The sequence below is a fragment of the Asterias amurensis genome, chromosome 6 (genome assembly GCF_032118995.1).
Source record: "Asterias amurensis chromosome 6, ASM3211899v1".
Lineage (NCBI taxonomy): Eukaryota > Metazoa > Echinodermata > Asteroidea > Forcipulatida > Asteriidae > Asterias > Asterias amurensis.
In genome coordinates, this window is record NC_092653.1 from 11,242,192 (window position 1) to 11,266,607 (window position 24,416).

General features: G+C 37.8%; 1 protein-coding gene across 4 annotated transcripts in view; it reads right to left on the reverse strand.

Annotated features, from left to right (window-relative positions):
- Window positions 1-24,416, reverse strand: part of LOC139938188 (tetratricopeptide repeat protein 28-like) — an 88,459-nt gene that overhangs the window by 22,397 nt on the left and 41,646 nt on the right. The window contains exon 1 of one of the 4 annotated variants that reach the window (XM_071933583.1): window positions 23,487-23,807. The exons of the other annotated variants lie outside the window; for them this stretch is intronic. Within the exon in view, the coding sequence (XP_071789684.1) occupies window positions 23,487-23,639 (153 nt within the window). The 5' untranslated portion in view covers window positions 23,640-23,807. Of the gene's footprint in view, window positions 1-23,486; window positions 23,808-24,416 lie in introns of those variants that run through there. 4 annotated transcript variants of the gene reach the window in all.

Consider the following 24,416-nt stretch of genomic DNA (forward strand, 5'->3'; position numbering starts at 1 on the left):
GCCATGCTGGGGACAGGAATTCAAATTCCGTACTCAGAAAGAAAAAAAGGCTTTGAAGAGGACATACCTTACGTCTTACTCCGAGTTACCACTTAACTAAAATAACAAGAGGGAAGAGTGAGAGAGCGAGGGATGAGACGCAGTGAATATACAATCTACTCTACTACACTGGACTGTGCTTTAAAAACAGCCTCTTCAGGCGTCCATTGGCTTGGGAGAATACTCAAAACTTCTCAAAACATAATTTTATTCAAAAAGGAGTCAGAGAACTTGGAGTGGTCTAAAATGCATTTCATCATCAGACATATTTTAAGTAGAAATTTTACAAAAAGGAAATGTTAACAAGAGAATTTACAACAGGAAATATTTTCTTTCTTCTTTTTCACTTCCTTAATTTGTTGTTCAGTTTATTGTCAGTAAACCAAAAGCGCAGAAAAGCATTGCTTAGCAGAAACAGGATACCAGCCAACATTCAACTGAGTTTACATTGTTGCGACTGGTGCCCCACTCATTTTTGCTAAGCAAAGAAATTTGTCAAGAAGCAGAACTTTTTTGTTAAAAGGGTTTTATGGATACTTTTTTATTTTTTACTTCTGATTTTTTTTTAAATGAAATTCGATCGTGGTCGCTACTTGTGTCAGACAACTGCTTTTAATTCACAAGTACAGACTATCCAGTTACTTTACAATTTTTGACCTTGTCCTTGATTTGCCTTTTTATGAATGGAAACACTGTTGCCTTAGGAAAGGTCACCAGTCTCGACCTACTAAACTTGTCCTGTCAGATCAGTGTTTGTTTAAGATTAAAAGTCACTGCTAGAAACACAGGGAAAGTCACGCTTGACATTACAAAAATCCACTCACTGTAACATAGCACCAAGTGTGGATTGTTTTTTATCAAGACCAAGGAATGTGTAACGTATCATTAGGAGAAACAAATGACATTAATATTTGTTTTGAACAATATATACAGATTTGATCCAGTTCTTTTCTGCAAAACTCACGCCGACTGTAAAAGTTTTATCAGAGAGTTTGGAATGATAGAAGTATGCAAGACTTGTACAGTGTGGTAAACTTCACGCATTTTTTAGGTACAGTTAAACCCATTATACACTTTCGGAACAGAAAAAAAATTAAAGTTCGCAAATTTACAAATAACTTAAAAAGGGTTTACAGAAGGTAAAGGTAAAAGACTTCTCATGAAATATTATTCCATGAAATGCTTTACTTTTTGAGAAAACATTGAAACAATTACCAATTCTCGACAACGAGAATTACAGATTTATAGTAAACACATGTCATGACACGGCGAAACGCGCGGAAACAAGAGTGGGTTTTCCCGTTATTTTCTCCTGACTCCGATGACCGATTGAGCCTAAATTTTCACAGGTTTGTTATTTTATATAGAAGTTGTGATACACGAAGTGTGGGCCTTAGACAATACTGTTTACTGAAAGTGTCCAATGGCTTTAAAGGGGGGGGGGGACTCAAGGGTCAAATTCTGTTTTTGCGATTCACTCATAATGCAACAGTTTAATGAGTTAGAGTCCTTATACATGTGGAAACAACGAACACTCTGTTGAGTGAAATTTGAATTATTACATCAATATAAACAATAAGAGGGTCTGTATTCCAACGAGGAATTTTTTGTGTCAGTCAAAAGGTCAAAGTCAATGCCATAAAGCTAACTTACATTAATGTAACTGGTGCCCTACTCATTCTTTTTGCTTAGCAAAGAAATTTGCTAAGCAGTCATTTCTGCTTAAGACTAACAGCCCTTTGAAATTGGGCCCTAATCTTTCCCTGAATGGTTTCAACAACAAACTGTTTACAAAAAAGTGAGATTCTATGGTTTTAAAATATGTAACAAACTGCACTGAACTTGAATCAACTAATTAACTTTGACCACATCATCCCTTTAAAGTAAATTCCTTCAGCCTCACAGCCCAGATCAAGAAGCCAAGAGCTGAAAAGAAAATTCTTTCATTTTGTTTTGTTGCCTGAGTGGTCCTCAGTGATCTTTAAGAGAATGAAACCCAGGCTTAATGTTTCACAGCGGCACTGAAACCTAAGCCGAGTCTGACGCAAATGTTTCTTCTCAGCGAGAGAAACACCAAAGCACAACTGGTAAGACTCTGAAACTCAGTCGGATTTGTGGGAATCAGCGTGAAATTGAGTTCAAGTCAATGTTGACCCCACTAAATGATGCATTTTATGTGGGATTAAAGGCACTGGAAATGTTTGGTACTTGTCAAAAAGGGCCAGTAGTCTCACTTAGACACTTGGTGTATCCCAACATTTGCATAAAATAACAAATCTGTGAAAATGTTGACTCAATCGGTCATTGAAGATGCAAGAGAATAAATAATATAAGAAAAAGCAACCTTGTTGCACAAAATTGTGTGCTTTCAGATGACTTGAAAAGTCTTTTAATATTTGAGTGAAAGAAACCCATTTCCCTTCCTCCAATTTTGATGATAAAGTGACAAGTTGCAAATATAAAACTATACTATTAAATAGAATAGTTGGGAAATGAAAGTGAAGTCAAGTAGCACTGGTTTGCGCCTCAAGGTAAAAATGGACTTAAGGAAATCACTACAAAGAACTGCAGGAATAACCAACAGAGATACTTTGAGCACCAACTGTGCATTGCCCAACTTTGGACAATGGACTTTCTCACACAGTAGGTTAATACTTCCTGTATGGAAGCACTTTCACTTTGCAATTTATAATCTTTTTTTTCTAAGAAATATTGTTATCTTAAATCTGAAGAAGAAAACAATTGGCTCAAAATATTTTCCACAAGAAAGGAATTATTTGTTGGGTCATTTTCAATGAAAAGCTTCCCTTTCATGATGCAATAACCCCTGTTAGTAAAAGATAAAAATTGCATGTAAATGGATTGTCAATTGACAGAGCACCAGTACAGTGACCTAGAGGTCACAAGTTCAAATTCCATGCTTCACACTAAATTTGTCTTTATTCAACAAACTGAGCTGCTTGTTGAAAAATCACCTGGGAATGAGAAGAGGCAAAAACCTCTGGAATAATGTTTTCAAAACATAATAAATGCTTTAAAGAATACAAATGTACCCATTACTATTATTCCAATGTGAAAACAATGAACTTGCCTCCTTCAAACTAAATTCTGCTTCAAAGTATTACATGTGTACAAAGTAATACTTTTTTAGAAAGTAATAATTTGTACAATGTACAAAGAAATTATACATTTGTATCTAAAGTTATATACTATGTACAAAGAAATACACTAAAGCAATACATTTGTATACAGTGCATTTGTACAATGTACATGTACAAAGCAATACACTTGTACAAAGTAATACCTTTGAACAAAGCAATAGTGTATGCAGTACATTATACAATAAAAAAGTAATACATTGGTACAAAGTAATTCATTGATACAAAGTAATACATTGGTACAAAGTAATACATTGGTACAAAGTAATACATTGCCACAAAGTAATACATTGATACAAAGTTATACTTGGTACAAAGTGTACAAAGTAATACATTGGTACAAAGTAATACATTTAGACAAAGTAAAACATTTGTAACACAGAGTACAATACTTGAGCAAGGTAACACAATTACACAAAGGTTACATGTATGTACATGTACAATAGAATATGAGAGACAAGCATGATACATCCCTCATAAAATAAATATACAAACTATTTTTGTGTACAATGTACAAATATATACATGTACATGTACACCTAGATACAAATTCAAGATACAAAGTAACTCACTTGTACAAAGTAACACATGTGTAAAATGAAATAAATTTGTACAAAGTAATACATTATACAAAGTAACACATTTAGTATACATCTGTACAAGGTATTACATTTGTATTACAAGGCTCTGTACAATGAAATAATAAAAGACAAGCATGACACATCCTTCCTCACTGGGGACACTATCCCCATGCATTCTTAAAATCCACTCTGCAATAGTCACACATGTATTAGGGAGTCTAATTCCCAGGCAAGGTAAATTGGATTGGTCTTATTTTCCATCCGCTACACTTAGAGGAATATTCCCATCTCAACAGGTGGTATTACATTACCGGTACTTACTATTCATTGAGTGGAACAGGGACTCCTAATGGCTAATGACCTGATTCTGGTTTAATTGCATACTGTACTGGTAATGCGTTTCATGTATAAGAAAGCCAGACAATGTGATGGACATGATGTGCATGGTTCAGCCAGTATTTGGCAAATGTTGTAAATGGAAAGAAAAAAAAAAACAGACCATAAAAATTGCTGAATTATAAAACTTCTTTGTAAATGGAAAACGTAGATGTAGTTTATGTAGAGTGTGTCAAAATTCAAAACTCAGGAGGGCAAGGCCAGTTTCATAATGGACCTTACAAGGAATAATAGTCTAATAGAAACTTTTGAAAAGGCACTGATGTACAGTTTAACTGTCCTTACATCAGTGCTTTTTCAATGAGCTTGTGGGACAACGACCCCCTGCGACACCCAATCTTACTATGCATGAAATTCAACGATGATGCGACAGTTTGGCGAACTATCATTGGTTCATCGCGGCCAACCAACCCTTCCACTCGCTCCCCCCCCCCCCCCAAACGATGATGGGACAGTTTGTCAAACCATCATCAGGTTCAGCGGCCCACCAACCCCTCGACTCGGCCCCCCTGCAGGTACAGAAGAGGATGAGAGAGGCAGGGAGAAGAATTGCTAAGGAGCTGGCTCTAACCTTGGGGGACAGGCAGGAAAGAATAAACAACATTCATTGATCTCAAATCCATGTCGTATCAAATAGCGGGACAGATCAATTTATAACGAGTGATGAAGACAGTTTTAAGAATCAGACTTGGGGCTGAGCGTTTGGGGAGGTCAATAAATGTTTGTTGTATGGGGCGTAACTTCAGGGAATTTATTTATGGGGTAATCAATGAGTTCTTTGATGAATGTGTTGAGGAAAAATCGGTTCGAGGAATACTGATGAACAGAGGAATAAATAATGAGTGAAAGTTGAGAGTATAAATTGCTGTAGGGGGTAATGATCAATGCTGTGTGGTGATGGTTGGGGTTAATCGGGTTCTCTTTGGGATTTTTCAAAACTGTTGGGCAACCTGGATTCAAATTATTGAAGATCGGCCTACATTGTAAGCACGCTGAACAAAAACAACGTCAAGACTGTTATTAAATTGGTGTGTATCTTTGGTTTTACAAGCTCTTATTAATGTGCTTTGGGCATTCTAAATGGTTCCATCTATGATTTCTGTGAACTTGGTCTGAAGTGGCAATACAAATATTTTATATTTTTGTTTTTACTTGCAATACATTACATGTACATACATACACCAAAACCAACCCTTTAAGGTGAAAAAAGAATATAACAAGATCAGATTTTAAATGAACTGTCTAAAATTTGCATGCATTTTATAAGTCAGTATTTCTCTGTAAGATTCAACTGTCAATCACAAAAGTTTCTTTAACTTTAACTTGAATAATTCAACAAAACTTGAATAAAACAAAAAAAGTTAATTGTGGGAAATACATTACATCTGCACAGAAGATTTCATGAATGTTTATTTTTGCAATGTCAGTCATCTCTTTAACCCTTTCGTGCCGACATTTCAGATTGAACCATATTTGGCGAGATGAATTAGAACCAATTTGAACCACCACCAACTACATAATCTTTCAGATCCAAAATCATCAATTTAGCCTTCAGCTATAACATTTCAGAAAGAAAATCTATCATGTCGATTGACATGATCAACGTACCTTCTTTTTTGGCTGCCATTTCATCATTCTTGTCGGCAAACAAAAAATAAATCGCAACTGAGCACAGCTCCTCAAGTCAAGTCAAGAAAATGTCAAGAAAACGCATCCACGTCATTCCTCGCGGGAGATCAAGACAATCTCAGACCCCGCATCATCTCACCACATCCTCCCTGGGGGCAACATGATGCGCGTAATTTCCCCAGATTAAAACTACTGATCCATTACGTCCAAGCAGTTAATCATAACACATCACAAGCTGGAATCACAGCTGAAAGGCCAATGCCAACAAAAAGCCGTGCCGAACATTAACACCTCAATTCTACACATTCTCCGCAATCACCGAAAATTAAAAAAAATCCACATCCATAAATCAAGTAAATAAGCTTCAGTTATCAGCTCACCACTCACAATCTGAAATATGAAGTCCAAGTAAAAATTTCCTGCACACAGAAACACAGCGACGACATCCAATCTTCCGTGAGGGGCTAAAACATTCTTATTGATTGGACACTGCACCTGCATAACATGCAATCCTCAGATGCATGAAATCTTACTCAGTTTCCACAGAAAAAAAACATAAATCCGTAAATATCATTCTGGGTTATTCCTTGGAGAGTGCTACCGTGGTGAAATCTATACCTCCTTCGATACCCAGGTGAATTCTTTGCTATGCACGGATACATTCACCGGCACACACTTACTGAACTTTCCACACAAACCTTAAGGTTTGTGCACCTTCAGTGAGAGCTGCGATAAATTCTCACCCAGTAGAACAACCTGCTGTGATTAATGCTGATGAATAGCTGGTGCTGCTCCACTTCTTACATTATATCCACTGTTTGCTGGTACACTTTCCAAGTAAACCACGTGAAGCTAAAGAGCTACAGTTCGAATCGCAAGCCCATGCAGTTATTTCCTTTGTTATTTAATCCGTTAAAATAACAAACTAAACTTATTTATAAATGCTGCCAGATCATGCTCGTTTCATTCTCTCATTTCCTAAAAGTATATTTTCTTATCACAGAGAATCAAAAGCCAGTTAATTTTTTTCCACAGAAAAACAAAACCAGCATTAGAAATAAGAAAATACTCCTTGCGGAATCTGTTGAACTTGCTGTGTTATGCGAGTCCATCACTTATTATTTTTCACAAACAAACCAAGTCATTTGAAGTAGCAGTCAATATTTCAGTGCATCCAAAGCCAGTTGATATTTCTCCGCAAACAAACACCGCATCAGAAACAAGAAAGTACTCCTTACAAATCTGTTAAACTTGCTCTGTGTCCAACGCTTTTTATTTTCCACAGAAGAGTTGGTATGAGAAGTCGGAGGGAACATCCATCTCTATCTTTTAGTTGTCTACAAACCCACATTGAATTGAAGTGAAGTTCTTGACATTTCGAGGCATCCGTCTACCCACTCACCACCCTGATGAGGCTTAAATCTAACTCCGTCTGCACTCCTCCTACAGACTGCCAGATCGTGCTGGTTTCAATCTGTCAGTTCTCCTACAGTGTATTTTCTCAGGTAGACTTTAATGTATTGGCCTGTAAAATATCACACTGATGACAAATAAAGTCCTTTCTCTCCGACTTGCGGTGTGTGTGTGTAAAGTACACAGAGAGTTTATGTGATGTGCACATTCCGAGTAATGATGATCATACAGTCAATCTCTCAGCGTGGATACACCTCTATGAACCTGCACGAGATACATGTAATCCTACTCGGAGAAAATTAAGAGCAAGAGAGTCGCAAAGTTTGAGGGTTTTGCGTTTTGAGAGATGACAATATGGAAGCAGTGTGAGGCACTGGAGTATGTACAAGTAAGTTCGAACGGAAAATCCTCCCGAAATAAAAACAAGGAACTGCCGAAAAGTCAAGTACAGAACTCCCTTCAAATGCCACTGAATGAAGATCAGTAAATACACACGTGCAAAACACTTCAAGCAGTCAGGGGCAAATGGGCCGTTCACTGGTAAACAGGGCACCGGGGGGATCGTCGTGAGTGACAGATCCCTCCTATTCAGTCAACAAGGCAAGCTCCACAAACCCATACACGTAGACCCGTTATTAATAAACGATGTCCTCTATACAGCGATTGTCATCTGGGAAAATAGAATAACAATGAGATGCTCAAGTCGGCCTGTTAAACAACCTTGAGCTGTTTTTATTAGTATAATATTGACTAATTTCCGCCAGACTACAGTATTGACAAAATATCGCATCGCTGGGAAATTGCAGAGGGGTTGATGTTTACCGGTGGTACACTACTACCGGTACTCTGTCTAGAAAGATGAATTGACTAAGTAATTAAGACAGGTGTACATATAAATGTAGATGGGATTTATATATCCCTCGACCGGATGGGGCCATGGAGATGAGCTGTATGGGAAAGTAGCGCTTCATTTGACAGGCACAATGCAGTCACACGTTCCGCTAAACTGCATTACAAGCCGTCTGGAGGGCCATTTCTTTATCCTCTCTGCCCAATAACAGGTGTAAGCTAACAATAAACTTCAGGCACAGGCAATGTAGTCGTAACGGGTTTTGTAAAACCCCTCTTCAGCCAGCAAGATCCCCCTTACTGTAGCTGTGATTATAATTCGAGCTCCATGCCGTGATTTAAGTCACATTGTGTCGGCATTAAGACAGATCAAGTGGAGACAAACATGAGTGTCTTAAGAACTAAACACAGCGAGATGACACTTTAAGACTCTTAAAAGATCAATAAGTGGGATTTAACAACAAACAAGTTGTTGTGGATCAAGTCTGATAAAATCGGAGGGTCCCCGAATAGCATCCTGCGGAAAAAGACGATAAATTGCAAAACCCACAAGTGCGCCATTTATCACTTAAAGGAATGCATAAATCACTTTGTAGCTGCCATGATGATATACTGCACTTGACGCAACTCATCATTCAGCGTAGAACAAAGCAGGAACACAAAACACAATAAATAAGAGTTTAGAAAAGAGATGGAGGCATCCGTGCAGTGCACCCAGCCTACCCAAACCACATTCAAAGTATCATTCGCTGTAATTTCCAAACTGCAAAGTCACTGACTGATCCAATGTGCTACGGCCGAGTCCAATACTGTCAGTGGCATTATGAATCCAAACAACAGAGTGGTGTGGTTGACCCTAATCTTAGCCACTCTTCATCATCAGATAACTGTTAATGATGAACTGAAGACGGAAGATATGATCAACGGGTGAGAGAGAAAGTCTTCCCCCCTGGTGCAATGCCATTGTAGCTTAGATACACAATCCCCGTCCCGTTCAGCATGAAGTGACAATCCACAATTTGACACGGCAGGTAGGACTGCAATAATGTGGTCAGTTTATATGAGAACTGTACAGTAGCAGTTGCCAAGGCAACACAACTCATTAATAGTTTCTAATGTATCACTCCTGAGATGATGGCACACCGTTGTTGAAGTTTGGGTTCTTGATCGTTGCACCCTGACTGAAGGTGATTCAAGTCATATACATGTATTTCCCACTGACACTGTGAATCATCCACTAACCATTGACGATTTATGAACGGGTATTTTTTTAGTCCCACACTCCATCATCACACTTGCACACCCGATGAAAGCCATTCAGGCGCACGCTGCATGTCTTGACCTCCGACACCTGTCAGGTGACCCCTGACCCCAGGTTGACCCCTGACCTGTTATCATTCCTCTGGGTAGGGCGACAAAACTTGATACTGACATTAAAACTTCACCTGTTGATAATGGGGTGAACCGCTGAACTTCCAAAGCGGGAATTGTTTTGTTCAGAGTTTTGCCAGCCCGATAAGAAGTCCTGATGAAGTGTGTCAATAGTTTCACAGGTTGTCGACAGGTTGCTCTTAAACAAAATGAACTCTCTCTGAGTTCAATACTTTGTACAGGAATCAACAGACAAGACACTGTTAAATGAACAAGGTCCCATCTGTGAGATTTTGAAGCATCAACAAGAAAGCTGTGAATTGCATTATAACTTTCATTTGAGCTTGTTTCCACATTTCAATAATGTTAATCTACCGATTTTAAAGTGCAACTTATTTTGTGCAATTTTTCCTTTAAAAATCTCTTTTATGTATATAAATAGCATCTAATTCTAAACAGAACATGCAGAATGAGTTGTTGATTAGCATGCCCAAATAAAACCTGAAAATGGGAGTAAATTTATTTTAAATTGGATTTATTTATTTTTACCAAAAACAACATTTAAAAACTCACATATTTGAGGTAAAACTCGACAAACAATTTTCTTATAACAGTAAAGTTTGTCAAATATCAGATCCACAACTGGCGTTTTTAAATCCTAAGTCAGGCTTATAATGGATCAACAAAACTCAGATAATGAAAGAGGAATATAGCCTGCCGAGAAGATCCTCTCTCACAGACACTACATAAAAACCTGTTGTTTCTCCTTCACATGTGACCCCTTTTCCATTTAAAAACAGATATCTATCCATTCCCCCTTGTCCTGTTCTTCCATTTTAAATATCACTCCTTCTTTTTCTTCCTCTCGGGCATTGATTGTCCAGTATCCTTCGGGTTATGAACGGATGTCTTCAGGAAAGTGCAGCTCCTATAACCATGGATGTTTTGACAGTGGGTAAGAATGATCACCCTTAAAGAGTACTGGACACGTCATGTATTGGTAATAATTACTCAAAACAGTTTCTTAGCATAAAAACTTACTTTGTAATGAGCAATGGAGAGCTGTTGATAGTATAAAACATTGTGAGAAATGGCTCACTCTGAACATCTACCTCCATGCTCGGAAGTAACACAGTTTTTGAGAAAGAGGTAATTTCTGTAATCGTGACAACATGAGCCTGAAGCCTTTTATTAAGCATCTGAATGCACACACATTTGTGCAACAAGGGTGGTTTTTTCTTCCATTATTTTCCACCAACTTCGATGACCATTTGAGTCCAAATTTTCACAGATTTGTGACTTTATGCATAATGTTGGGATACAACAAGTGAGAATACTGGTCTTTGACAATTTACCAAAGGTGTCCAGTGCCTTTAAGATGGATGTTGTGACACGAGGCCATAGGACATTGTCCTACTTGAAGTAAATGCTAACCATTACCTGGGGGATATTTTGTTCAAAGATGGAAAGTGTTGTCATATTCAGGGGAGATGAGGAGGAGACAGCTGAGGTTGTGTGCCAAGAGGAGGATAATAGTCCAGTTCTTGAAAAAAATAACATTGATCTTTACAAATAGCCACTACAATTTTTAGGGTCCATTAAAGAGTTTTTATACCTTTTGTAGATCAAGTTTTTGGCAATGACGAATCCCTACTCACTGTGAATGACTTCTGAGGTTATGTGGCGAGATGAGGATAGTCCAGTTCTTGAAAAAATAACATTGATCTTTACAAATAGCCACTACAATTTTTAGAGTCCATTAAAGGGTTTTTATACCTTTTGTAGATAAGGTTTTGGCAATGACATGAATCTCTACTCACTGTGAATGAAGATGTATGTACATGTATGTGCTATAATTTACCTGTAGAAGTTTCAGCTTTAGCGCCAAGTTTTTAAGGAAAAAAAGTAAAAGTTTTAATGTTTTCTAAAAAGGTAAAGCATTTCATGGAATAATATTTCAAGAGAAGTCTTTTACCATTACCTTCTGTAAACCCTGTAAGTTATTTGTATATCTGTGAAGTTTTTTTCTTTTCTTTTTTCTGTTCCGAAAGTGTATAATGGCTTTAATGAGGTTTTGAGAAAACCCACCTAATTACCACAAAAAGGCCTTGTGGAGCCTTCTTTGTAAAAGTTACGCCTCACTTTACAAAACAGGATATATCAGTCAGATTGCACTGTTGCACAACCAACACAATACTACACTATTGTTGCATTATTGTTGCACATCCATCCAGATCAGTGATGTAACCAGTGATATGTAACCAACTGAATCAGACCCTGTCATAATTACTTCATTAATTCCAATAGAACTTTGTAGCCAGGCACCACCACTTTTGTCCTTGACAATTATCACAAAAAGAACTGCAACTTAATTGAGCTGAGGTTGGAAGTAGTCTACGTCTGTCTGACTTGTGATGAGTAGTATTAGGCTTTTGTGGGTTTTTCTGTGGTAAATTTTTAAACAAAAAAAGACTTCAAAAAGCAGGTCATTATATCGTCACTGATGCTACAAACGGACATTGTGTACAAAACCACTTTAAAAAAAAAACAATTATTTTACAATAAGTAGTATTGGCCTACAAATGCATAAAGTTCCAAAGCACCAAGAACTATACTTGATAAAGTTCTGATAATTATGCTGTTGCAACTTTTCAAAAAAAAGTGACAGTTTTCGCTTTCATGAACCGAGCTCAAAATGCCCAACTAAGTCGAACATTCTCTGGAAGACAATCAGAGCTTACCGAGTGATAGAAATGTTAATAATAATAATAATAATAAGACTTGTAATGCGCACATATCCACCCTGCTGGGTGTTCAAGGCGCAGTAAAACCAAAACAAAACAAAAACAAAACACAACACAAAGAAAAACAGACACAACAAAATTAGTCATTGAAAACCTGTGACATAAGATAAGTTTTGAGAAGAGACTTGAATTTTGCAGTACAAAGACAAGATCGAAGATTAAGTGGTAGAGAGTTCCAGATGCGTGGCGTTGTCAACCACCGGTTCTTTCCAGAATCAACACTACTCAAAAGAGATTTACTCATGGTGCTACTGCAAACTGCACCTTATTGTACTAAAGTCTAAAGTTTCAAACCATACAAGCAGCTTTGTTTTCCAAATTTGAATTCCCCTTGGATAGAATTCCCTCCCTTTCAAATCCCACTCTCTTGAGTACAGCTATGGAGAAAGCCTGTCACTCAAGCAAAATCAAGAAAACTCAAATGTCCATCTATCCCCAAATAGAATGAAGGTCTTCTCTAGACAGCTCCAATCATGACCTCTGAATTACGCATCATGCCCCTTTACTGTTCACGCATATTCCAGTTTGTAATGTAGAACCACCATTTTGTGGAGATGAAATTACAGGAAAACAATGGTGCACGTTGGTGTCACAGATACATGTATGGTTTGAAATAACAAAGCAAAATATGCACAGTTTCTGGCCAACTAATTCAATGTATGTTTAAAAGACAATTACACACACACACACACACACTGCGTCAGATCTTGTACAACCTTTTGGGCATTATTTTGTTTGTCAAATATAAAAAAAACTCAACTTAAAAATAACAACAAGTGTTTAATCTGTCAACCCTTTTTTGTAACTCCCAGAGGCTGTTCATTGTAACCCAATGCCCACTGTAGTCAGTATATCCACAGTTTGCACATGCCATAATGCTTTTTCCTTAATAACAATATGTCTCAGATGTCGTTTTCGACAGTCCGTGCATCAGCCTTGAGGAGTGGCCCTCTATATTACTCTTACAAACACGGTTCTCGGATCTCCAAGCATGAAACCCTCACAGTGTTTAAAGGCACTGGACACTACTATTGGAAAATACTCAAAATAATTGTTAGCATAAAAGCTTACTTGGTAAAGAGCAATGGAGAGCTGCTAATGGTATAGAAAAATGTGAGAAATGGCTCCCTCTGAAGTAACACAGTTTTTGAGAAAGAGGTTACTTTTCACACAAATAATAAAATTGAAGCCTTCTATTATACATAGGCATCTGAAAGCACACAAATTTGTGCAACAAGGGTGTTTTTTCTTTCATTATTCTCTTGCAACTTTGATGACCAATTGAGTCCAAATTTTCGCAGGTTTGTTATTTTATGCATATGTGATACACCACAAGTGAGAATACTGGTCTCTGACAATTACCAAAGGTGTCCAGTGCCTTTAATACTTTTCCATACATCAAGCTGCTTTGTTAGACAATGAACTTGTCAGATCACAGCGCCACACCATTGGTTGGATCAGTTGAATATAGTATTTTAGTCTCAACTCTCCTGTATTTGCCCTCGGGATGAGAGTTGGGTGAGACAAACATATAATCATCTACAGGTTTCTCATGCGTAGCAGCCTTAGGGGATAGGAAATGTACTGCAGTTTTTCTTGTCACTTTTCTAAATGAAATGCTAAGAACTTTTAATCATTTTTGTCTCCTTCTTCCTTTTCTCCCCAAGAGTAATTCAAGAGGATTTTGAAAACGTAACACTCTTCCCCAGCTATTGTACACGTCACACACTAGAGAATTAACAAACTTTGATTGCACTTGTTTATGTTTATCACAACAACAATTCTTAGGCTCCAAGTGACATTTTGTCCATGAAGTGAAATGCAATGTAAAAATGGTTTGCTCCTTAGGGCAATATTGCTACAAATTGCTTGTTTGTGTTAACAAAAAACTCTTAGTTTAAATGCCAAGACAGGAAGGTGCTGTGTAACTGCTGTGACGATGTGATATTACTGTTCATTTGAGAGAAGTGTACATGTTCAGCAAAATGACTCAACCATATGTATTCCCACTTAGACATCCCCCATGCACTTGTCAAGGAGACAGTAGCTACAGTCTGCTGTGTTATTACGAGGAGAAAGCCTGAGAGGAAATTAGCTGATGGACAGGAAGTGATTGAAGAATCAACAGTAAAAACTCTAAGACATTATAAGGAGGAAAACATCCTTACTGCCTTGCTGGCAAACATTACTTCAGATCAGGTTTGTTTCAGGCTGATTAGGGCTCATTCAACGTTCTCCTTTAACAGTGGTGTCCTTGCCGAGCGGATAAGAGCACCGAATTCAAGCTCTGCTGACTCTGTTCAGCAGAGTGTGGGAACAGTTGAGTGTGGGTTCGAATCCCGGTCGTGACACTTGTGTCATTGAGCAAGACACTTAACTATAATTGCTTCTCTCCACCCGGGGGTAAATGGGTACCTCTGAGGGCAGAGATGGTTCTTGTGATAGATTTAGCCAAGTAGCACATTTGTTGCCCAAGTCTGTATACTCCCCAGGGAGCTGAGATGGTTAAAAGAATGATTTAAGGCCCAGTGACCAGGGGTAATTTGAAGCGCTTTGGGACACCCTTCGGGAGTGAAAAAGCGCTATATACAAACTTAATATTATTATTATATTAGTGGTCCGCTGGCCAACTGCCAGTTAAAACACTCGAGGACCAGTCGAAATTCGCTCTAAATGGTCCGACTGGCTGGTTCATTGAAAAGCATCCTCTTTTCTGAATCTACAGACCAGTGAAAAAGCTAGTGGACTGATGAGCTTAGTAGCCCTGCTGGGCAGTCACTGTAAAAGTAAGGGGCAAACTCAGACATACAATGTAGATGGCACTGCTCCACTAGAAACATTGAAAGCCTCCATATTAAAGGCAGTGGACACTGTTGGTAATTACTCAAAATATTTATCATCATTAAACCTTTCTTGATTACAAGTAATGGGGAGAGATGGATGGTATAAAACATTGTGAGAAATGGCTCCCTCTGAAGTGACGTAGTTTTTGAAAAAGAGGTAATTTTCCACGAATTTGATTTCGAGACCTCAAGTTTAGAATTTGAGGTCTCGAAATCAAGCATCAGAAAGCACACAAATTCGTGTGACAAGGTTTTTTTTCTTCTTTCATTATTATCTCGCAAATTCGACGACCGATCGAGCCCAAATTTTCACAGGTTTGTTATTTTATGCATGTTGAGATACACCAACTGTGAAGACTAGTCTTTGACAATTACCAATAGTGTCAACTGTCTTTAAATTCAAATTTCCTCTCACAAACAAAAGCAACTTGGATGAAAATTATGCGCTGCTTTCCTACAACATGTACAAGGTGAAATCACTTGAGAGATAATCAGCTTGTCAGTACTGGGAGAGAGTCATATTATATATTTGATGTTAACGATCACTGCGGATGCTCTTGATCAGTGAGCGGCTATCTTTGATGTTCTGGGGTAAAAAAAAAGCCCAGGTCATTTTATCTTCCAGGGTTTATTGTGATTAACATTTCTGTTTAAAAGGAAAATTTAATTTCAATTAAGTTTACCAAGGGTAGTTACTGCTGATAATAATTTGACATAGTAGCATGCTTGGTAATTTTTTTATTTGTAGCGGGCAGGGCAGATAGGGAAAATATTTAGGAGGAATGTGCCTTTGTGATAAAAGCAGGGAATTTGGCACAAAGGGTATATGGCATTGGAAAGAATTTGACTGTCAAACTTGGGTGAAAACAGATGTTTGAACATCTCCACATTTAAAAAAGTCTTTTAATGCTACCCTTAAGAAAATGTAATACCAAAAATAAGGGATAAAGCAGGGGAGGAACAACAGCTATAATCCGCTCACACTTTATTTTTTTTACACGCAGTATAATTTGGTTCTATATGAGCTGGTAAAAAAAATTCATAACACGCTTCATCAAATTTTTTTTTACGCCCTCAAATAACTGAATATAATACTTTTTTTTTGCTTCTCAAGGCCATACATTTGCATTGTTCAATTTAAGACTTTTATTAAAACATTTTTTTCAGGATCCCCAGAAACCCAGTTAGTGTTTATGTTGACATTGTCCATTGTGGCAATCAAAATAACCAATGGTGAATTGTGCTCTTTAAATGCTATTTTCCAATTGACCTTTCAAGGCAAGAGGGTGCTCTCACTGAATCATGAGCATAAAAAAAAGACAGAAAGCTAGTTGACAACAGAGGGCTCACTACCTATTTCAGTGACATGCTTGTGTATACATGTGTAAAATTTATGTGACATTTCACTCAATCTCGTGATGACCAGTCATATAAGCGATTGATTTAATCCCTTCAGGAAAGTAGTTGTAAAACGAAAAACAAAGATTGCTTGATCACACAGTTTTCAGAATGAGAAAGAGCAGTCTTAAGTGTAATTTTGTGCCCTATTAATTTTTTGTATGTGGAAAAACTGAGTCAATTAATGTGACCATATGATTAATTTATTTATTTTTTCTATACATTCACCATTAAGTTGTCTGCTTGTTACAACCAATTTTACTTCTTCTCTAATTGTTCATGTTAACTGTACATTTTTGTAAATTCAATGTAATTTTGCCGGTGGCAACCAAATTTAATGTTTTTAATAAACCATGAATAATAACAGTATATCTTTAATATAAATTGTGCGCAAAAAGGGTTTAAACCCAAAGAGCTTGTATTCTCTAAGCAATGATTCAACAATTCAACAACCTAAATGCTAAAACATGTTCTTAGGGAATGTGGTACACTGTCTCACGCCTTAAAGGAACCCGTTGCCTTGGATCGGTCGAGTTGGTCTTTGAAAAGCGTTTGTAACCGTTTTTTATAAAATGCATATGGGTAGAAAGATGTTGTAAAAGTAGAATACAATGATCCACACAAACATGCCTCGAAATTGCGTGGTTTTCCTTTTACCTCGTCGACTAACACGTCGGCCATTTATGGGGGTCAAAATTTTGACTCCCATAAATGGCCGACCATGTTAGTTCGCACAGTAGAAGGAAAACCACGCAATTTCGAGGCAAACTTGTGTGGATCATTGTATTCTACTTTTAAAACATCTTTCCAACCATATGCATTATATAAAAAACGGTTACAAACGCTTTTGTTTTGACCAACTCGTCCGATCCAAGGCAACGTGTTCCTTTAACAGTATAAGTAACGTTGCAAATTAATGGCCTGACGTCAGAGTCCTTCTAGAAGCCCTCAAAAAAGACTCTGCTAGGGTCTAAACGGCAGGCCATTAACTATTTTTGTGCATACTTCCATTTGGTTGATAAGCAGTTTGCAACAGCTATTTCTATTATCTCAGACTAATAATGATCACGCACCCACAGTCGCTGACCTGGTGGGGTTGTCTAAACATTGCTAGGGATTAGAAGCCCAAATATTCCTCATCCGCAAAATCAGGGAAGTTAAGTCACTGTTTGTGCACGCTACCAACTTCCAAAGAATGTAGACTGTTAGTCAACAATGTGTGGCTGCGGATGACAGGCTGAGCTTGGCAGTACAATGGAAAGCACTGCTGCTGTTGTTTTGTGTGTGTAAGGGGGCCATTCAGAATTGTCAATGTTCAAAAAATTGTGGGTGTGTGGGTGAATAGATATAACTGAAAATCAAAATTCAGCTTTAGATGTGCACAACAAACTTCAGATGGGGAAACCGGCCCAATTGTGGGGGATGAAGACTCTTTGATAGAGACTCATACATTGTAGCCTACATGTAAGATATGATAAGATAAGATAAAAACTTTATTATCCCAAACAGGGGAAATTAAAACTGGCCTTGTTTCAAACATACAAAACAGATAAATAAACTGACAGACAACTGATAAAAGAAGGAATGAAACATGGACACTCTGTTATACTTTCTCAACCCTGGTTCTGTTTTTTCTTTATCATGCAACACAAAACATTTTTCTTTCCCCCCTCCAGCAAATCAAAAATGTTTATAAATATAAATACCCTCATCAATAATATTGCCTTGACACTGTCAAGTATGCAATAAACAGATAAATAAATGGAAACAGAAAGCGCCCAGGGGTGGAAATCTGTTCTATCAATCATTGTTTATTATCAATATGATGGTAGAGGTGCCTTAAACAGCCGAATTCATTAAACAAAAGATTCAAACAATGGACAAGGGCAGCTTTGTTTTACAAGGAAGGCGATGGGTCAAAATCAGAACGAAGGAATTTAGGTTGTCAGAATATTGAGACTTGTGAAACGAAAATACAAGAGATGAGGTAAAATCGTTCAATGGTGTTCCTAATTGGTTTTCAACCATGAAGCACACACTTAAACAAGCTGACATACATCTTTGTTTTTGCATTTTTTTGGGGTGCCATTGACAATTATTGAATAAAGCGATTGCCTCTCACCAATGTGGCCCTGGTTTGATTTCAAGCTGTGGCTGAATCAGAGTAAAATTGTAAGCTAGGTCTCTCTTAAAGACACTGGACACTATTGGCAATTGTCAAAGACCAGTCTTCAAAGTTGGTGTATCTCAACATATGCATAAAATAACAAACCTGTGAAAATTTGAGCTCGATTGGTCGTCGGAGTTGCAAGATAAATATGAAAGAAAAATCATCCTTGTCACACGAAGTTGTGTGCTTTCAGATGCTTGATTTCGGAACCTCAAATTCTATATCTGAGGTCTCGAAATCAAATTCGTGGAAAAACTACGTCACTTCAGAGGGAGCAGTTTCTCACAATGTTGTATACTATCAATCTCTCCCCATTACTTGTTATACCAAGGAAGGTTTTGCGCTAATAATTGTTTTGAGTAATTACCAATAGTGTCCACTGCCTTTAAGTCACCAATTTGTTCCCCCTTTTTTCGGTGAGACTTGCATCTGTAGCCTATTATATCAAGAGTAATGGGAGACTTTTGAGACACTGATGGCAGCAGACATAATGGTCCTTTTTGCGGCTCTGAGTGTGCGCGCACATGCTCAGTATTGCACCCATAGGTCTGAGCATGCACACTACTAGAGAGAACTAAAAAAAAAAAACTAAAAAACATCTACACGTAAAAGTTTCCCATTGCATTGAAATAATTTTCAAGTCTTCAAAATTATTTGTAAAGTTTACACTGAGGGTTTCCTGTTTATGTAACTTGTCAACCATGAGTTGACAAAAACATCTGCATGTTTTGTTTTGTGTTTTTTATTTTTATTTATTTAGTCTTTTCTTTCAAAGAGAGCTCCTAATATGAATTTCAGGCTTGTAAATCCTTATTTCAATTTGAAGTTTGAAACTTATCATTTATTGTAACTTCTAAAACACTTCAAGTGGACTGTTGACCCTGACCACAAAAATGTCAAGATACTAAAATATCAGCAAGAACTTTGTTGTTTACATTTCTTATTAATCACAGCAAATACGTGGAAGCATGCGTCCACACTGTCTAAATGTTAGCTCTACCCCCATGGTACGACATGGGGGACCAGACCTCTGGTTGGAATCACATTATCTTCTTGACACCGCTGCCTTGACACTGGTAGGCTCTATACAAATATTGGATGTATTGTCACAGAATAACACACTATTCAAAATCTGGACTATTCCATTTCACGAGGCCAAACCAATCGATATTACCCTTTTGGCGGGTGCATAGCAAAAGCGGTTAAATCATGGCAAAAAAATTGGATGACAGTTAGGGTATTTTCAACCAATTCCGTGTGTGTAGTAGTTTGGGGTTGAACAAAGACAAATTTGCTGTAGCGGGATTTGAACCAGCGTCCTCCAGATTAACCAACTAATGAGCTTTCCAGCCCTATATTGGCCCTATCCCTGTATGTTGGATGTCACCCTATTTTGTCAATTATATTTGCTCAAGGGTTTATAAACTAAGTAATAATTAACTATTCTGTACATGTAGGGGGCCTACAGTGTTTACTCAACTTTAGTATGTACCGGAAGTCAATACAGTAAAGTTGGATCAGTCATCCTGATATGATCAGCATAGGTTTCTTTTAATAGCTACATGTAGAACTTACACAAACTGTAGCTTGAATTAGTAGTTCCTACCTGTAGAATGTACGCATGCACCAAACTTCCATCATCAGCAACAATGCATTAAAGGCTACTGACTAAGACTGCAAGTATGCTACGTACATGTATTCAACAAGTTCTCATTAAAAATTAGATGTACATCATCTATAGTTCACAAAACTGAGCAATCATTAAAAAAAAATTTTTTTTAACACAGCGGTCTAAAACTCAGACCATTGCTACATGTATGTCAGCGGTTTAAACCATAGAATTACAATAGTTGACACTCCTACAAAATGTGTAGAAAGGGTAGTGTCTGGAACCCAGACTCTCATACCAAACGTGAGTGCGCAAAAACTCCAGCCAGGACCCAGAACATCTTAATACGGTTATGTACATGCACATGTATAACCTGAAATGAGTCATTGCAAAGCAAAGTCTGATAAAAAAGGGACCCTTTCTTTATGGTTTGCACTACATGTACAACGTATGCTACACAACTGAAGCGCCTTGGAACCAAGACTGCAAGACTTGGAGTGTCATAGAACCAATAGGAGAATTTTGATACGCTGGCGGCAGCAGAGATAACGGTCCTTTTTTTGCGGCTCTGAGCGTGCGCGCACATGTTCAGTATTGCGCGCGTAGGTCTGAGCATGCGACCATCTAAAAGTCTCCCATTGGAGTGCTGTGGTCGAGTTGTCTATTGCACTAGTAGACTCAAACCATTTACTAAATTACATACATAATGTACATGTACAGTACATTACATACAGTACACTGTACACCTTCGTACACACATCTCCACAGCAGCAATATCAACAAAAACTTGGTTTTTATATTGCACAGCGATACACCGACTGTGGTTGACCAAACATGAAATCAACCCACCACCACCATAAAACAACCACATTCCAATTCCTCCCCGACCACCACAACTCAAAAAGAATGCAGGTCCGGTGAATGACAAATAATTTACACCTCAATTCTCTCCATCACAAAAAAAGAAATTCAAATAATGATGAGAACTCCAAATCACCTAAGGATTCTGAGCAAAGGTCAAAGCAGTAGACACTCAATGTGGTTTGCACACCATCGGGCGTTGTCATGAAGATCAAGCCTGGAGGAATGTTGTTCTGCGCTGACGCAGGGACAGAGAGATGTGGTTTTTTTGTATATAGGGGTTCATGAAAGGAGAAAGACACCTGTTTTGGGGGGGGGGGTGGTTTGGGATGAAAAGAAGGACCGTAGTTTGATGAGAGGGAGATGGCATTGACAGACCGCTGGACTTGAGGTGTGTCAATGTGATGATGATAATAATTGAAGTACATTTGCTCAGGTGTTACATACAATTGTATGTACACAGGTAACAATCGTATTAATAAACTGCACTTAATAGACTAACTCATACAAATGTTCTGAAGTGTTCACCGGATGAAATTAGCAATACAAAGTTTAAAGAGGTACGTTTTATGTATAGATATGAAAATATTCACATTTCGAGCGCTTTTGATGAAGTTGGAAAATTGTTTATGTAGGCTACTCGCACACTGAAGCGCTTTGTACAGGTGTGTCAATGTGATGGCGATAATAATCAAAGTATTGTATATTTTGTTCAGGTGGTACTTGTATCCAATGTTCACAGGTAACAGTCGTTATAATAAACTGTATTTAGAGTATCTCATAATACAAATCTCCTGAAGGGCTTAACAAATGAAATTAGCAATTAAATTATTAAAGAGGTACGGTTTTGGTGTTTGGCAAATTGTAGGTGTGGTCTACTTACTCATTAAAGTGTTTTACAAAAGAAGTTAGCAATCAAATAATTAAAGAGGTACCTTTAGAGCTTCCATTTTTTGTATACCTTGTAATGCGCAGTAGAGTATATTTATTTAGGTAACTGCGCAATATAAATGTCCGTTTTATTATTATTATTATTTGAAAATGTTCTAATTTGGAGCAGTTTTGATGCAGTTTGGCAAATTGTAGCTGTGGGCTACTCACACAAATGTGCACCGATGCGCTTTTCAAAAGAAATTTGCAATAAAGTTATTAAGGGGGTAAGTTTTAAAGGCACTGGACACTATTATTACTCAAGATAAATGTTGGCATAAAAACTTACTTGGGAACGACCAACGGAGAGCTGTTGATGGTATGAAACATTGTGAGAAATGGCTCCCTCTGAAGTAACATAGAGAGAAGTAATTTCTCACAGAATATTTGAATTGATTTCAAGACCTCAGCTGAGGTCTCGAATTCAAGGCAGCTGAAAGCACACAACTTGTGCAACGAACAAGGGTGTTTTTTTCTTCCATTAATCTCTCGCAAGTTCGACAACCATTTGAGTCAAAATTTTCACAGGTTTGTTATTTTATGCAAATGTTTAGATACAACAAGTGAGAAGACTGGTAATTGACAATTACCAAACAAGTCAAGTGCCTTCCAAGCGATGGACACTATTGGTAATGCCTCAAAATAGTTATCAACATAAAACCTCATTTGGTAACAAGTAATGGGGAGAGGTTGATAGTATAAAACATTGTGAGAAACGGCTCCCTCTGAAGTGACATAGTTTTCGAGAACGAAGTAATTTTACACGATTTTGATTTCGAGACCTCAGATTAAGAATTTGAAATCTCGAAATCAAGCATCTGAAAGCACACAACTTTGTGTGACAAGGTTGTTTTTTTCTTTCATAGTTATCTCGCAACTCCGACGACCAATCAAGCTCAAATTTTCACAGGTTTGCTATTTTATGCATATATTCTGAGATACACCAAGTGAGAAGACTGGTCATTGACAGTTACCAATAGTGTCCAGTGTCTGTAAACATCTATTAAAAATGTTCTTGTTTGGAGTGAGTATACTGACTATAAATGTATGCATTGTAGAATATGAGAAATTGACACAAATCCCTGCTGCAATTCAATACAGTTTGTACAACGTTAATCAGTAGGCTACATGTACGTGTACAGTAGTTTAAATTGGTTTTTCCAACAACCACATGTGAAGTGCACGCACTTTGGTCCCTTATTATACACATTGTGATTAGTCTACTTAGTTTTTTGTTACTCTACACATTTTGCTTTTTCAAAACTGAATGGTATGATATGATATGAAAATTTGCTTAAATTTTTGTAGTTCAAATTATGAGTTTACCCTTACTGTGCTTGTCTACATAACGCTCCAAAAGATACCGGGGGGAAAATGACCACCAGTTCCATTTGCACGGTGATAACTTGAAGAGCAAAACATAGTACACACAAACCTTTGCCTTCTCAATGAAAGGTCTGAATATCGCCAGGTAATCCTCGGCAATCTCCACAGGGTGCTCCTGAGTTTCTTGGGTTGCCCCTTCAGCGGGATAATCCACCCCCTTCATGTTACCTCCGCTAAATCCCTCCACCGCCAAAGAAGCCATTAGTGGGTAACATTAGCCAGTCCATGGCTCTCTGTTTGTGTATAGTGTGTACACCACAACCCAGACTCCATGGTGTGACATTACATGTTGATTAAAAAGTTCTATTCCCAGTAGCTTGAACTTGTAGACTCTCACAAATACCGCTACTCAAATAAACTCAATTCCATCCTACAAGGTTTTCCCAACCGAGTTTTCCATTACTCACGACGATGAGTAGTCAGGGGATCTCCACAAACCCAGAAAACAAAAGAACACAGTCCCTACTTCCTCGCAAGCAAGGGAGAAATGGACTTTTGACGAACATACAACCCGGGACTGTTTGTCATGCTAATCTAGGCGGCGGATCAGCAATGGTTAGAATGCAGTTAAGATTGAGTCAACAGTACCATGGGGGGGGGGGAGTTTAGTGTAGTACCAACTGTAAACATATTTGCTTTTTTTTTATGGTTGAAGGGTGCTCTCCGTTCATTATAGCGGGGGGTCAAGCGCTGGTGACATGAGGACTGGGGATGGCATCGGATACCTTGCCACTTTGAACGGCCACAGTTTTCCCAAAACACTGTTTACATCATTACTGGTAGGTATATTTATTTACACCCTAGCACTTTGAACAATCTGATAAATACCACGCTTATCAAACTATTTTATAACCAGTTCTAAAACATTTGACATCAAACAAGAGTTTTCACCTGGAAATGATGTTGATTTTTTTCCTTTTTTTCTTTCCTTCCATCTATAGTTACTCAGTCACTACATGTAAATCACAACAGGTCTGTT